The sequence below is a fragment of the Sorex araneus genome, chromosome X (assembly GCF_027595985.1).
Source record: "Sorex araneus isolate mSorAra2 chromosome X, mSorAra2.pri, whole genome shotgun sequence".
Taxonomy (NCBI): Eukaryota; Metazoa; Chordata; class Mammalia; order Eulipotyphla; family Soricidae; genus Sorex; species Sorex araneus.
This window is the reverse complement of record NC_073313.1, coordinates 326172734-326190548: the sequence shown is the minus strand read 5'-3', so window position 1 is coordinate 326190548 and position 17815 is coordinate 326172734. Positions and strand designations below refer to the sequence as shown.

Genomic DNA, 17815 nt, shown 5'->3' with positions numbered 1-17815 from the left:
TCTCAGTTATACAATGCTCGAACACCCATCCCTTCGCCAGTGCACATATTCCACCACCAAGAATCACACTATAGCTCCACCCCGTCCCCCCACACCCCTAGCCCCCCCACACCCCTAGCCCACCCCACCACCCCTAGCCCCCGTTGCCTGTGTAACTGATAAATTTCACTTTACTTTCACTTTGATTGCATTCAGTATTTCAATAAAACTCACTATTATTGTTTGGAGAGTCTCCCCCCTAAAGTCAGACCTGCTGAAAAGGAAGCATCTGACAATTTGTTTTCCATTGCTGAGAATGAAGAGGTATGAGGTCGAGTGACCGCACCTAGTGGCCTCACGGTTTTGGGTTTCTGTATTGTAGTATTTTAGTAACTAAGTCCAGAGAAATATCTGCCAGGAATTGCATCACTGCAAACTTGCACTTCTCAATTATATTATATTCCACATATGAGTGGAATCTTTCTATGTCTCTCTCTTTCTTTCTGACTCATTTCACTCAACATGATACTTTCCATGTTGATCCATTTATATGCAAATTTCATGACTTCGTGTTTTCTGACAGCTACATAGTATTCCATTGTGTATATGTACCAGAGTTTCTTTAACTAGTCATCTGTTTTGGGGCACTCTGGTTTTTTCCAGATTCTGGCTGTTGTAAACAGTGCTGTAATGAACATAGAAATGCAGATGCCATCTCTACTATACCTTTTTGCCTCTCCGGGATATATTCCCAAGAGTGGTATCGCTGGGTCAAATGGAAGCTCAATTTCTAATTTTTTGAGAATTGTCCATTTTGTTTTCCAAAAGGGCTGAACCAGTCGGCATTCCCACCAGCAGTGAAGAAGAGTCCCTTTCTCCCCACATCCACGCCAACACCGGTTGTTTTTGTTTTTTGGGATGTGGGCCAGTCTCTGTGGTGTGAGATGATATCTCATTGTTGTTTTGATCTGCATCTCCCTGATGATTAGTGATGTTGAACATTTTCTCATGTGCCTCTGAGCCATTCGGATTTCTTCTTTGGGAAAATTTCTGTTCATTTCATCGCGCCATTTTTTGATCGGGTTGGCAGTTTTCTTCTTGTGGAGTTCAACCAATGCATTGCATATCCTTGATATCAACCCTTTATCGGATGGGTACTGCGTAAATATCCTTTCCCATTCTGTAGATTGTCTTTGTACTTTGGTCACTGTTTCTCTTGAGGTGCAGAAGCTTCTTAGTTTGAGATAGTCCCATTTATTTATCTCTCTTTTCACCTGCTTGGCCAGTGGCGTGTCATTGCTTGTTATGAATAGTATGAGATGTTGTGCAGCCATGAAAGCAGCTGCACACTCCTGGAATTCTATAATTTTAATAACTGGGGTCCTGAGGCATCTCTGAGTGTACTTTTCTTTTCCAAGATTCATTTGTGAGTCTCTGGATCATGGTCATTAATGTGCTTTAATGGTGCCCAGAGGCAGTTCATGGGCGTGACTGCCAGGAAACTGGAAGGGCAGGGAGATGGGGAGAAGATGGCCCATCCTGATTCCAAAAAGCCTGGAGTTTTCAGTCACAGCTCCTGCATACCTGGGTTTTTTAGTGGATTCTTCTCATGCGTGGGGGATTCCGGACAAGCTTATGAAGATCAATCTTAAGCGTGGTGGCAATTGGGTTCTGGAGGTTTGTGGCTGCTAGGGTTCATTTGGGGTGGGTGGAGGGACATGCTGGCCCTCATCTGAGGCGCCCCAGTGAAATCAGCCTGGCATGGGGTGGGGAGATATTTCTGCAGTGTGCTGCTCTCTTTTGAGATTCATTTGAATCCTAGGTTTCCATTTTTAACTCTAATATCTTTTATACAGATTGAAAGTTTATTTTTTATCTACCTACTCACTTTCTGACTTCAGATCATTCTTGACTTTACACCTACATACTTGCCTAACTTCTCTATACTTTTATTTTGTACATACTCAGGTGCCTCAGACTCATTATGTGCAGACATGAAATCATTATCTTTATTCCCAAATCTGTTCTTTCTACAGTTTTCTTCATTTTTGGTGGATGGTACAATTATTCAAATGAAAGCTTTCTAATACCAAAATACTGTCACTGTCATCCCATTGCTCATCGATTTGTTCAAGTGGGCACCAGTAACGTCTCTCATTGAGAGACTTATTGTTACTGTTTTTGGCATATCCAATACACACGGGTAGCTTGCCAGGCTCTGCCATGTGGGCTCAGTATTCTCGGTAGCTTGCCGGGCTCTCCGAGAGGGGCAGAGGAATCGAACACGGGTTAGCTGCGTGAAAGGCGAACGCCCAACCACTGTGCTGTCGCTCCAGCCCAACACCAAATACTATACCCAGTTATTAACTAAATAACTTCATTCCTGCCTTCTAACTACTCCCAAAAGTGTACTTTGGCCTAGATTCATTATTATAACTTTGGCCTAGATTTTTCCTGTTTTTCCGTAATCAAGTACTCTCTGTGCTCTTCACCCTTTCCATCTTCTCATCCCATTTCCAATAAGTTCCATGAACTATCACTAGAATAATCTTTCCAGTAGTGTAGGTTTGGTTATGGATTCTCCAGCCTGAAATATTTCAGGTATTAATAACCATTGTCTGCTTCAGGGTTCATTTTCCCAGTGTGTTTACACTGGTGTAGCTCCTGAGTCACGTTACATACTGTCCTCCTGCGCCCTGAAAGTCCTAGTGGTATTAATAGTATTCAGTGTATCTGAAGTGCCCTTAAAATGCTCTCACAAAGCCTGAAAAGTTGGGAAAATATTTAGTATTTAAATAATAATATTAAACAAGAAATAAATCTAACTCTTTTCCTCTATTAGGATTTTGAAGGTCATAGGCTATATGTGTGGATGTCACTCTCTAAAATACCAGTTGGGTCCAGTCCAAGACTGTAACTCAGTGGTAGAGCACTTATCTTACATATATGAGGTCCTGGGTTGGGACCTGTCAACATAAAATGAATTAATTTAAAAAATAAACAAATAGTGTGACTTGCATAGTTGTTCTTTTCACATGTTGGTAAATATTTGGGATGTTTCCAGTTTTGAGATAATACCAGGTACTTCCATGTACAAATTTTTGTATGAACAGATTTTTTTTCCCTAGGAGGTAAGGGATATTTTATAGATTTGAAAAACTTGAACAAATTAGGCTGGAAAAATGTACAATGTGTACGGTCCTTGGCTGTAACTGGTGACCTGGCTTTGATTCCCAGGCATCCTATATGGATCCCTCAGCCCACTAGAAGTGATCCCTGAGTGCAGAGCCAGAAGTAAGCTCTAGCATTGCTGGGTGTGGCAAAAATTGAACAAATATGACGGTATATAAATTTCAGGTATACGTAATTCAAAATAACAATGTGTGTATTTTATGTTCAGTTTACCATTAAGAATGCAATATTTATGAGGCTCTGGTTCAGTCTCTGGCAAAACTGAAAAAAGTTCACTTCGGTCCTTCACACCTTACAAGTGGCCCTTTTTCCTGTTTGACCTATGCCACTTCTCTCTTCTGATCTAGCTGGTCTTTAGTTCTAATATTTTTGTTTTATTTAAATTGTTTTTTTTTCTCGAATATGTCACATATTAATGAAGTCATATGGTGTTTGTTTTTGTTCTGATTATCTTATTTCACTAAGTACAATAGCATAATATCTTGTAGGTATTGCTGTTATGCATACATGTTGTTGAAAATAACAATTCATTAGAAAATATTTGAATTATGTGTCATTGTGTATGATACTATGTATGACATTGAGACATACCTTGTCTTCTTTATCCATTTGTCAGTCTGTTGCTACTTAGGTAGTAAACACGGCAATAATAATCTTCAGGGTGCATATATCCCTTTGTATTTGTGTGGGTATTTTTTCTTTATGGAGTAAATGCCCAGAGATGGGTTAATTGGATTCCATTTCTATTTTTTTTTTTATTTTATTTATTTTTTTTTGCTTTTTGGGTCACACCTGGCTATGCACAGGGGTTACTCCTGGCTCTGCACTCAGGAATCACCCCTGACCGTGCTCAGGGGACCATATGGGATGCTGGGATTCGAACCCGGGTCGGCCGCGTGCAAGGCAAACGCCCTACCCGCTGTGCTATCGCTCCAGCCCCTCTATTTTTTATTTTTTGTGGACTCTTTTTATTATTTTCTATAATGGCTATGTCAGTTCACATTCTCTACAAAAGTGTGTAAGCATTCTTTCCTTTCCATATCCTCTCCAGCACTTATTTCTTGTCTTTTGGAAAACAGCTATTCTCACAGGTACAAGGTGATATCTCATTTTAATTTGAATTTTCTTAATGGACAGTAAACATCTTTTCATGTTACTCTTGGCCATCTGTATGTCTTCTTTGGAAGTGTCTATTTAGATCCTCTTCCCGTTTTTTAATTATGTTGTCTTTTATTGGTGTGTCTTGTGAGTTCCTTGTAAATGCCAGACATTAGTTTTGTTAGACAGATGATGTGCAAATACTTTTTCCATTTAGTAGAATGTCCTTTTGTTTTGGTGATGTTCATTTTACTGCATAGCATTCTTTTAATATGACTTAGTTTCATATAGTTATTTCTGTTTTTTTTGTTTCTCTTGCTTTAGAAAATTAAGTGGTTCCCCTCCCCTCAAAATATCTAAGGGAAATGTCAATTAGAGTACCCTCTATGTTTTCATGTATGCATTTTATGATTTCAGGACTTTGGTGTAAGTCATTCTTATGTTTTGAAATTTTTGTATATGATTTTAGACCACAATCTAGTTTTATATTCTGCATTTATTAAATGTACCATTTATTAAAATGATACATTGTAACTCTTGTTCAATTTTCCTTGTTCATTGTAACTCTTGACTTCTTGATATAAATTTGTAAAGAATATGCATTTTATTTTCTCTTAGAAAAAATCTAGAAGTAGAATTACTGGTCATGTTCTAGCTTTCATTTAAGAAGGAACTCTTTTTAGAAGGGGTTGTACCATTTATCATACCCATCAACAGTTTATGGGAGTTCCAGTTGCTTCACATCCTCCCTACATGGTATTAATAGTGCCTTTAATGTAAGTCATTGTAGTGAGGGTGGGGTGGTGTTAAAGATTTTTCCTGATTTCCCTGATGACTCTTGGTATTATGTATCTTTGCACGTACCTATTTGCTATCTTCTGATGAAAATATATCTTCAAATTTTTTGTCCAAATTTAAGTAAAATTTTTAAGTAAAATTCTTATTATAGAATTGTAGGTTTTTAAATATATTTTGGATACAGAACCTTTTTCAAGACACTAGTATTGTGAATATTGTCTTCTAACTTGTAGTGTATCCTTTTTTTTTTTCTTTTTGAATCACACCTGGTGATGCACAGGAGTTACTCCTGGCTGTGCACTGAGGAATTACTCTTGGTGGTGCTTGAGACCATATGGGATACTGGGAATTGAACCCGGGTCAGTTGTGTGCAAGGATACACCCTACCACTGTGCTATTGCTCCAACCCGTGTAGTTTATCTTTTCATTGTATTTTTTTCTTCCTTTTTCTTTTTGAGTTTGGTGTTGGACCACACCCAGTGGTGCTACAGTGTCACTCTTGGTGATCTTAGGGGACCATGTGTTTCCAGGGCTAAACTCTGTCTTAACTCCAGTTCTTTGAGCTATATTCCCAGCCGCTACTTTTTAATTTTCTTAACTGTATTTTAGAAGTATGTGTTTAAAATTGTAACAGCATCTAGTTCTTAAACTCCTTCATTTTTTAATTTTGTTCTTTTTCTTTTCTTTTTTATTTTCATTGAATTACCGTGAGAACAGTTACAAAGCTTTCAGGTTTAAGTCAGTCATACAATGATCAAACACCCATCCCTTCACCAGTGCACATGTTCCACCACCAAGAACCCCAGTATACCCCCCTCCCACCCCCTATCCTGCCTGTGTGGCAGATGATTTTCACTTTACTCTCTCTTTACTTTGATTACATTCAATTTTCGACAGAAAACCCACTATTATTATTTGGGATTTCTCCGAACAGTCAGACCTGCTGAATAGGCATCATTAGATAATTTGTTTTCTATTGCTGATAATGAAGAGCATATGATGTTGCACAGCCATGACAGAGGCTATGTGATTTTGGAATTCTTGTATTTTAGTAATTAAGTCTAGAGGTATTTCTGCCAGCAGCTGCTGCTTTCTGAGATTGGTTTGTGTGCCTCTGGGATCATGGCCATTCAGGAGCGGAGGAATGGCCTCCTCCGTTTGTGGGCGGCCGCTTGGGGTCTCATTTGCGCGGGGAGCAGGACCCGTTCCGCCCCCCACCCCCATCTTGAGATTTCCTGTGTGCCCCATCACTGCACACTCCTACCTCTCTGTCCAATTGGCTCCGAAAGGTGGCGGTCGCCATGCTGCTGCAAAGGGGGAAAAACCGGAGGAAAAACCCTTCCCCTCCCAGGGTAGCACAAAGCCATAGTTTAGTTCATAGTCGAGAAGCATTTCTGCCACCAGCCACTGCGTTCCGAGATTGGTTTGAGTGCCTCTGGGATCATGGCCATTCAGAGGTGGAGGAGCTGTTCCTGATTGATTTTTTTGTATCATATATAACAAAAATATATCAGGAAAGGTCTGGAGAAATAGTCCTGGTTCCCACATACTGGAGCCATGTTTGTAGAAGCTCATGGTCACCAGGATTCCATCTGGAGAAGGCGGGGAGACTGCCAGCATTGAGGTGCCTGCTGGTCAGGATTCTTCACTCAAATTCCTTCATTTTTATGGGTTGTCCTATGTTTTTATCTTAAAAATCTTTTTCTAACTTTTACTTTTTGGCTGAGGGAAGTGGGTCATAAGTAATACTCAGGGAATCTGGAGTTTGTGTATGTGTATATATACACATACATAAAAACACATAAATACACACACATATATATATTTATTCATCAGTTAGATGGGGGCTGGAACAGTAGCACAGCGGTTAGGCTTTCGCCTTTCACGCAGCCGACCCGAGTTTGATTTCTCCGCCCCTCTCGGAGAGCTTGGCAAGCTACCGAGAGTATTGAGCCTGTGCAGCAGAGCCTGGCAAGCTACCCGTGGTGTATTGGATATGCCAAAAACAGTAACAATAAGTCTCTCAATGAGAGCCATTACTGGTGCCCGAACAAATCGATGAGCAACTGGATGACAGTGACAGTGACTACATCAGTTAGATTTTCTTAGGAAAAGACTTAGATTATCTTTTCCTCCATAGAATTGGACATTTTTTAAGGGTTTTTTTTCCTGTTGAGTAAAATGTTTACTTTGGGTTTATTGTATGTGACCCTTACTATATGAGGTAACTTCCTTCTATTCTCATTTTGTTCATTTTTATCATAAAGAGAAATTGAATCTTTTCAAAAGTTTTCTCTGCAGCTATTTAATATCATAATTTATTTTCTTTCTTTATTGATGTGACATTAATTGATTTTATATGCTGAACCATCCTTGCATATCTGAAATAAATCCCATTTGGTAATGATGTACAACCCTTTACTATTTGTTGAATTTGGTTTGCTAAAATTTTGTTGAGTAGTTTTGCATCTATTTTTATCAGGGATATTGGTGTGTTGTAGTGTGTGTGTGTGTGTGTGTGTGTGTGTGTGTGTGTTTCTGTCTGCTTTTAGTATCAAGGTAGTATTGGGCTCAAAGTCACTGTCACTGTCACTCCGTTGCTCACCGATTTGTTCGAGCGGGCACCAGTAACGTCTCTCATTCTGAGACTTATTATTACTGTTTTTGGCATATCCAATACACCACGGGTAGCTTGCCAGGCTCTGCCGTGCAGGCATGATACTCTCGGTAACTTGCCAGGCTCTCCGAGAGGGGCGGAGGAATCGAACACGGGTCGGCCGGGTGAAAGGCGAATGCCCTACCACTGTGCTCCAGCCCACTGGGCTCAAAGTAACTGGAAAAATTTAACTCTTCAATATTTTTGAAGAGCTTGAGAATAGGTTTGCAGAACTCACTTGTAAACCCTCTGGTCCAGTACTTTTGTTTAGGGAGAGACCTTTTTATGGCTTTCAATTTCCTGGCTTGTAATAAGCCTGTTCAGGCTTTCTTTCCCCTTCTGATTCAGTCATTGACTATATTTTGTATATTTTGAGAGGTCTGCAGGATGCTTTCTGAGTAGATATTTGTTCAGACTGCCCAATGGAAGATAGATGTAGACTGGAAGGAGCTAGGCCTCAGCAATGTCACACAGCCTCCTGTTGCTCAACCCTTGATCAGGGATGGAGTTTACCTCAGGAATTTGCCCTCTGGATGGTTCTATGTCTAAGAGAGATCAAAGATTGCTTCTCCCAACTAAGTTGCTTGAGGTCACTGAGGTGAACCCTGCTGCTGATTCAGACCTCTGCATATCTTATAGTGTCTTGCCTCCTGCACTGGTGTTGCAAGAGTAGTATTGTAGTATTAGCAGGCCAGGTTAGGACTTAACTCCTGTATCCATTTCCCAGGGCAAAGTATTACATGCCTTATAGATTTCTTCTAACTGTTGGTCATTGCTTCAACCTGGCCCTCTTCCAGGGGGCACGGTTGTGCAATTTAGGATTTTGCTTCCAAGCTGCTTCTTTTAGTGCCACGGTGGGGATTCATCTGAGGAAGATAATTTGTCCTGTTTGACAATTTCCTGCACAGGATTTTGTATTAAAAATGCAAATTTTTGTGTGCGTTTTGCCTAAAACACAGGAGAGTACTGCACGCATTCTCTCTCATGGGTCATGTTGGCCACACTGCCCTTCCTTTTCTTTTAAGGGCCAATCCCAGCATTGCGTGGGTCAACTGATGCACAGAGACCATCAAGGCTACAACTGTCAATACTGAGGGGGCCATCCTGTTGAACTTGGGGCCTTGCAGATAGTAGGTGTGTGCTCTGCCTCTTAAGCTATTTTTCTGGCCTACAGTAGAATTGGATATAAGTAGTAAACTTCAAACGTAGCATATGCACATTCTGATTTTCAGTAATGCATATCTGAAACTTCTATAATGCTATAATGCAGCATTAATTTAAGAAACTAAAAAAATCCATCCACTTTTGTTCTTATCCAACCTCTGTTCCTTTTATTTTCTAAAGTAAGCAAAATTTAAGTATTATTTATATATGTTTAAAAGAGATTTTGCTCTGGTTTTCTTTTTCTTACATCTTTGTTATTTTTGGTATTAGTGTAAAGCAAATATCATAAATGACTTGGAAAGTAGTCTTCTTCCTATATTTTGAGTTTTGTACAGTTGGTGTTATTTTGGTGGGGGGTGGGGGTTTCAGCTTTACTCAGAGGCTATTTTTGTCTCCATGCTAGAGGGTCTCTTCCAGTGTTGCTTTGGGTACCATGCATTGCCAGTGATTAAACCTTGGCTTCCAGTTTTGTAAAGCCTGCACACTAGCTCTTTGAACTATCTTCCCTCCCCATTATTTACTTTTTTTTAAGTGATTGATAAAATCATTGTGGGGTGTGTGTGTGTGTGTGTGTGTGTGTGTGTGTGTGTGTGTGTGTAGTGGTGGGTTGTTTTTATTTTATTTTATTTTATTTTATTTATTTATTTATTTATTTTTTATTAAATCACCATGAGAAAAGTTACAAAGCTTTCAGGTTTAAATCTCAGTCATATAATGATCAAACACCCATCCCTTCACCAGTGTACATGTTCCACCAAGTACCCCAGTATAACCCCCATCCCAACCCCCACCCCTCGCCTGTGTGGCTGATGACTTTCACTTTAATATCTCCATACTTTGATTGCATTCAATATTTCAACAGAAAACTCACTATTATTATTTGGAAATTTCCCCCAACAATCAGACCTGCTGAAAAGGCATTATTTGATAATTTGTTTTTTATTGCTGAGAATGAAGAGCATATGAGGTTGCATGACCACTGTTGGGGCTGTGTGGTTTTGGATTTCTGGTATTTTAGTAATTAAGTCCAGAGAAATTTCTGCCAGAAGTCATATCACTGCAAGCTCGTACCTCTGTTTCATAGGTTCTAAAACATGGTGTTCACCACACCGCTGCCGCCAAAAGGAAAGACCGAGAGAGAAAAACCTTTCCCCTCCCAGGGTGGCATGGGGCCATAGCTTAATTCACAGTCTAGAGGCTTTTCTGCAAGAAGTCGCTGGGTGCTGAAAGTAGTGGGCTTCTGGGATCATGGTCATTCAGGAACGGAGGAGTCTGTGTGTGGAACGGAGGAGTCTGTGTATGGCCGCTCAGGGTCTCGTCTCTTGTTTTTGCTTTTAAAGAATGACTATCTGAATACATTCAGAAACATAGAATAAGGGGGAAGTCATTTCAAATCTTGGCGCTTGGCTGAATTGCGTTTTGTTTGTTTCATTTTGCTCTTTACTTTATTTAAACCATATAATTTACAAAGTTGTTCATAATGCACTTGTTTCAGGCATTCAGTGTTCCAATACCAGATCCACCACCATTATATCTTTCCTCCACCATTGCCTCCAGTTTCCCATCCACCCCCAAGCCTGCCCCCTTAGCGGGCACAAAATAGTTTACTTTATATGGTTTGTTACACATTAAAACAAAAATGACTTTGCATTAAAAATTCCCTTTGTATTAGGGGTTGTTGCTGTTATGGATGGGTAGCACATGTGTATTGGCTCTTTGAGATTGCACACGCATGCTGGCTCTCTGAGGTTGCACACGCATGCTGGCTCTCTGAGGTTGCACACATGCCCTTGCTCTCAGAAGCTGTACACGTGAGCTGTGGTATCAGCATACTTGGCTGCACTGACTGCTCATTATTTTGTTTGCATATACTGGCATTGCCCCAGCCCCTAAGCCTGCCCCCTTCAACAGGCACAACATAGTTTGCTTTATATTGCTTGTTACAACAATGAATTATCAGAAAATAGATCAATAAAAGGTAATTTGTGATAATTGTTACATCTCACAATGGTTGTTATTAAACAGCTTTGTAAATCACACAGTTTGAATAAAGTAAAAAAAAAAGAACAAAACGATACAAACAAAATTGAGAACTTACTGGAGTGATTGGTGCTGGTTGAGCCTCCTGTTTTCACTCATTGTTTTGTTCCTTTTTTGTTATACCAATGGGCTAATAATTTGTATCTTTTTATAAATATATATATGTGTGTGTGTGTTTTATTGAATCACTGTGAGATAAACAGTTACAAAGCTGTTCATGATTGGGTTTTAGTTATGCAATGTTCTATCACCCACCCCTTCACCAATGTATACATTTCCCACCACCAGTGTCCCCAGTTTCCCTCCCTTTCCCCTTCCCTCCAGTCTATCTCTCTCTCTCTCCCTCTCCCTCCCTCCCTTACTCTCTCTCTTTCTCTCTCTCCCCCTCCTCTCTCTTCCTCTCTCCTTTTGAGCATTATGGTTTGCAATTTGAATCCTGTTTTATAATTTCCTTTCTTTTTTAACACCATTATGTCTTCCTTTTCTTTGGTAATGTTTATTCTGTTATCAATGACCACTGACTTACCCTTTCATCTGCTCAATTTTATCTTTATATTGTACATATAAGTAAAATCATCAAATCGTTGTCTTTTTCTGTCTTACTTATCTCACTTCACATAATTTCTCTAAATTCCTTCATTTTACTGTGAAAAAAAGGTCATTTTTTTTCTAAGAAAAGCTAAATAGATGGATCCATTGTATAAATAGATCACATCTTCATGCAATTTCTATTGATGGCCATTTTTGTTGCTTCAATATTTTAGCTGTTGTAAATAATGTTATAGTAAATATTAGATACTTTATAAAAGGTTTTACTCCAAATACAAATTTTCATCAATTCAAAACATATACTGTATGATTTTTTTCACTCATAGGTAATTTTAGAAAAATTTTGGTTAATTTCTAGATATTCTGGAATTTTCTAGCCATCTTCCTATATTACTGATCAGATTTACTTCTATTGTGGTTGGAGAATTGCAGGGTGTAATTTCAAAACATTTAAATTTATTGAGATTAGTTTTATAGACTAATATAGGACTAATATAGACTAATATAGGACTGGAGCAATAGCACAGCGGGTAGGGCGTTTGCCTTGCATGTAGCCGTCCCGGGTTCGATTCCTCCATCCCTCTCGGAGAGCCCGGCAAGCTACCAAGAGTATCCCGCCCACACAACAGCCTGGCAAGCTACCTATGGCATATTCGATATGCCAAAAACAGTAACAAGTCTCACAATGGAGATGTTACTTGTGCCCACTTGAGCAAATCAATAAACAACAGGATGACAGTGCTACAGTGCTACAGTTTTATAGATTAGGTTCCTTCTTAGTTGATGTCCTATGAGCACTTACACTACGTATTATGCCTTTGTTGTGTTAACTATTTTAGAAATGTCAGTTAGGTCACAATCATTATTTGTGGTTGTCAGATATTTTTTATTTCTGCTTACATTTCTCTCAATGATTAGTAAGAGAGATATGTTAAAATCTCGATCTATAATTTTTTGGGGGGGCTAAATCTGTTACTTTATTTAACTGCTCACATAAGTCCTCAAGGGGGACTCCATCTATAATTGTTGACTAGACTTCTAGTTCTGTAAGTTTTTGTTTTATTATTTTAGAGTTCTGTTTTTAGGTACATGTAAGATTGTGAATTTTCACTCTGTCAGCGAAAAAGAATATATTTTTTATAGATTTATTTTTATTTATTGGCACTAAAAATATCTCTTTTTTATATCTTTACTCTAGTAATATGATTACAATTGAGTTAACATTTGCTGTTCTGATGAGCAAATTACAATGCCTTTACCACCAACCAACATGTCTAAGAGCCCTCACTACTATCCTTTAATCACTTCTATTCTACTTCTTTTCCCTCTACTCTTTCCTCCTACTTAGTATTACAAATGTCTTGCTGCATCCTTTGACTTGCTTTGCATTATTTCAAAAGCAAAGTTGAATATTTCTCTGTACAATTTATATATATGTATATGTTACACATACATATATACATTATGTTATATGTATTATGTATGTGTATATATTGTATATATACACATATTTTTTCACATGGCTATTTTTATATATTTCCCCAATCACCTTTGAATTAATATTGAATAAATTATTATTTTATTTTCAACAAAACAGAGTTCTCTCTTTCTAGAATTGTTGCTTAGGATATAGAGAGTCAACAGATACTATTGCTTCCTGCAAAGTTTCCATGTATATTATCCATTGCCAGGAAACCACCCTGATTTATGAGAACTTCCAGTGCTTGCCTGAAGATTCATGAAAGTTTTTGGACAGTAGCATTTATTGATTCTAGCAACACAAAAGAATAGTAAAGTTTTATTGCTTAGTAGAGTCAGGGCAATTCCTCAGATTCCCTATCAAGTTGAGTCCTGTTAAATATAGTACAAGTTTTCATTTTCATGTGACAGAATTAGTGTGAAAGATTTTGGCATCTCTTTCATGAATTAAGGTGTGTGTGGGGGTGTGGTATTGGGGATCAAACCAAGGGTGTCACACTTACCTGCCTCTGTCTATTGGGTGAGTTACATCCACAGCATGAGTTAATGCTAAGCCTCTTTAGCAGTAACATGCTCCCAGAATCAGTACTTCCTTGCACTTACTCTTCTGTTTAGTGATGCTCACATGGATCATTTCCTTTGTGCGCATGCATGCGTGCGTGCATGCATGCATGCATGTGTGTGTGTGTGTGTGTGTGTCTGTGTGTCTGTGTCTGTGTCTGTGTGTGGTGCTTCCACACTCCTGGCTGTAGTGTGACTGGGAAATCGGTATGGCATCAGGCATCAGTCGAACCGCTGAGTTATAATAGCAGAGCTACTGGGATTGCATTGGATGACGTGGGACATGACATTTTTGAATTCCTGACAGCTCTTGCAAGGCAAGAACTCTTAACCTCTGCACTATTTCTAAACCTTTGCACTGTTTCTCAGGCCAGTATACTTTACAGCTTACAGTGATTTCACATCATTTTCTTATTTATCTTTAGGGTTATTTGTAATGAGAAATTTAATATTTTCTCACAAATTAGTAAATATTGGAGGAAAAAATTTATAGCCAGTCATTTTTTAAAGACTAAAAAGGTTTAAGTTGGTGGTGAGAAATGTATGATTGGTTATTCAACACTGTATGACTGAAACCATGAACAGCTTTGTAACTCTGTATCTCACGGTGATTCAATTAAAAAAAAAAAAAGGTTTAAGCCCTAGTATAATTTGCTTACACAGAAATTGTTATTTTCAAGTGAAATCAATTTTTTAAACGATAATAAAGAAAAACTGCAATCGACATTCCTCTCTTATACTTCTATTCTTTTAAGATTAAAGTTAGATGTTGCTTTCTTTTCCTCCCTTTTTCTCTCTCCCTCCTTCCTTCTCTCTCCCTTTCTCCTCTCTTTGATTTCCTCTTCCTCTCTTTTTCTTTTTCCTCTCCACCCCATAGGGATGGAGACTAGTTACAACTTAGACCTAATGATGCTGGAAAATAAGAATTTTTGTTTCCAAGATAGAGATAAGACAATCCCCAGTGAAAATTAACACTGAGGCATGGTTAATGGAACTGGGAATTGGAGAGATTAAAAGATGGGAGGAAGAAGGACCATGGGACAGTGGTAGAGGAATCTTCACACACTGGTGGCAGGATTGGTATAGCAGTACTGCTGATATTAAACAATTGTTTCAGAATGTTTATAAAACTATGGTGCCTTATTAAAAAATACATATTAAAAAGTTCTCAGGGCTGAAGAGATAGTATACAGCAGGTAAGACACCCAGCAACCCATATGGTCCCGCATGCCTGCCAGGAGTGAAACCTGAATACAGAGCCAAAAGTAACCCCTGAGTAATGCTGGGTGTGGTGCCTAAATGATAAAAAAATAAACAAAATCTAAAAATTCCTCACTCTCCACCCCCCAAAAAAAGAATTTTGCTTCCATCAAAGCCCTTTAAATGTATATCAGAGCCCTAAACAATGGCTGAGTAAAAATTGGGCTGCCAGAGTGCCAAGCGATGATACAGTGGTAGAACATTTACCTTGCAAATGGATTCGATCCCCAGCACCACATATGGGCCCTGATCCCGCAAGGACTGATCCCTGAGCGCAGATCCAGGAGTAAACTATGAGCACAGCTGGGACTTACTCTAAGTTCATATGTGACCCCAAAACAAACAAGCAAGGAAGAAAAAGTTCTACCAATGTGGTCCACTTAAAATCTCATATTTCTCATATTTATTCTCTTTTTTCCTAAGTAGCTTGACTCTGTGCACTGCAATTTGGTTGCTATGTTCTGAATTACCAATATTATCAGTAATTATTGATCATAGCTAGATTATTTAGCCATAGAACAACATTCTCCCAAAGCATAGATTTCAAGCGGTTTTGTAAGTTGTAATTACCTTTATAGAAAGGTTATTTTTTATCATTCTCTTTATTTTCAAAGGTTAACTTGGCTTTAATTTTCTGTATGTGGCAGGTGTCTTCACGCAAGGACAGCTGGGCCTGGTAGACATCATCTTCCAGTATATTCGCTGTGACGAGATCTATGAGGCAATAAACATCCTGAGCAGTATGAGCTGGGACACTATGGGACACCAGTGTTTCATTGGCATGAGTGCCATAGTGAATCATCTTCTTAGACAGAAGCTGACTTCCAAAAGAGAAGGTTAGATATAAAATCTGTTTCATATTTTATAAGAAGCTTTTCTGTATAAATATGTTTTAATGAATCAGATTCTTTTAGGACTTGATATTAATGGAGTTTAAAAGAGTGATAAGGATACGATGTGTTATATTGGTAGAATTAATGTCTTGCATGTGTAAGGTTTAATTCTTAGTACCTCTCTGTCTCACACATGCACATGTGCGTGCGCACACACAAATTTGATGCTGGGCTAAAACTAACAAGATTACCTATCAGGTAACTTCATATATGGTATTCACTGTATAGTATTTGTCATCTTAAGGAACTTTTTATATAAACCTATGTTGGGACTCACAATGCAGTCATTGTACATTTCTGCCTAAGTTCATGTGTAGAACGTACTCAGATTTCAATCTTTGATCAAGAATTTCATGTACTCTCTAGAGTCTGGTAGACAAAGGAGCCCAAACAAAGATCCCTATTTCTTCTTCTTTTTAGACATCAATATTTTTTTCTCACACCGCAAGTACTTTGTCTAGACAATCAGTCCATAACACTGATTGTGTGTGTGTGTGTGTGTGTGTGTGTGTGTGTGTGTGTGTTGCAACCAGACTGCTCCCTGGTGCTTTCATTCTAACTCATAGTTCTGATATACTCTTCCCCTCCCCTTGCATGGATTTTCTTGCTTTGACTCAGGAAGTGATTTTACCCAAAGAAACCCAGATGATTATTATCAAAAGCAATAAGACAATGCTTTTTTTCTTTAAAAAATGAAAATATATTTTTTGCTCATGAGATAATAACAATGAATTGTCTTTGTTAATTTATACTATTTTTATAGTTAGTTATTTACTTGCTTTAAAATTTACCTAAACATTTTTGCACTTGCATCTTTATTTCAAATCTTACCAATAAACATTACAGAGATAGTGGGAAATCATAGCTAAATTTTCCCCTGGATAATTTAAGCCAGTTAAGGAAGACAAAAATATTGTTAATATTTTTAGAGAAGGTATTTCCCCCTTCTATTTTCTTTGCATATTTATAGATTTTATTATTCCATCTTATTATGCTTCTAAAGTAAATGACACATTGTTTAACAAGGATTCTGTGCATAACCTTCATTTTAGTTATTTTAGAGAAGAATAATCAGTAAGAACATGTTTCTTCAGGAAGTTTACATCATAGAACTTGGCCCAAATCATAAGAGGCCTACAATAAATATTAATGTTAATTGAATGTGCTTTTTGGAAGTAATCCAATTCATCTATGGAAATTCAGTGTTTCTTCAGTGAAACAATATCTAGCCCAGTGCTTGACCCATAATGAGTACTCAGTCAATAATGAGTGCTTACACTCAATGAAAAAAATAAAAAGAAGGTTATAGCTCTAAATGTTTAGAGTGTTAAGTAATACTGTGATATTTCATCTGCAGAGTTATCTCAAATAATACATTTCTTAGTTTATATATATGCTTTCAAGATTGGGTATCAAATAGAAAAGAAAATGAAGAAGCAAAATCATATAAAAAAAACCCAAGAAAATTGTAACAGTACTCTCAATGTATATGAGATCCTACATTTACAATTGAAGAAGAAACATGGAGAATTAAAACTATTGACTCTGAACAGTGAGAAATTTCTAACTTTAGTGAGTTTGTATGGTGTAGTACTATATTATAAGAAATATTATTAGGGAATTCAGAAATGGGCATTTTTATATTCTTGCTTTAATAAGGATATTTTCAGGTATCCATTTTGGAACAGAGAAAAATAAAAAATTTGTTTGAAACTAGGCTATTAAAATAGCACATTTGCTTGATGCTGGGTTATAGGAATATGCACATTTTAAGTAGATATATGCATTTCCCCCCACGAAACTACAAAACACATTTCTAAAACATTCAGAATTCTTTTCTATTGAGATCTATTCTGTATTTGACATGGTAATTTGTTTTTCTTTTATTAGTGGAACCCAGTGAGCTCTTTTATTTGTAACTATGTTGTGGTTATCTGTGAGATCTTCACTTCTTTCTTAAACATCAAGCTGGGCTATCTAATGAATCTGTAACTGTGCTGGGAGTTACAAGTATTCCACGTAGGCCTGAACATTTCAGATGTACGAAACATGCTGTCAAGAAAACAAGCAATGGCAAGAGAATCTGGCTTATTTTCACAATAGCATTGCTGTATTCAATTTTAATCTAAATTGACTGCTGCTTTGA

The 17815-nt window shown here is 37.9% G+C and overlaps 1 protein-coding gene across 3 annotated transcripts in view; it reads left to right on the top strand.

Annotated features, from left to right (window-relative positions):
• Window positions 1-17815, top strand: part of WDPCP (WD repeat containing planar cell polarity effector) — a 326531-nt gene that overhangs the window by 156318 nt on the left and 152398 nt on the right. For all 3 annotated transcript variants that reach the window (XR_008627320.1, XR_008627319.1, XM_055121824.1), the window contains exon 11: window positions 15424-15612. Coding sequence is in view for 1 of the 3 variants with exons in the window: in XM_055121824.1 (XP_054977799.1) it covers window positions 15424-15612 (189 nt within the window). In the remaining 2 variants the exon portion in view is untranslated. The remainder of the gene's footprint in view (window positions 1-15423; window positions 15613-17815) is intronic.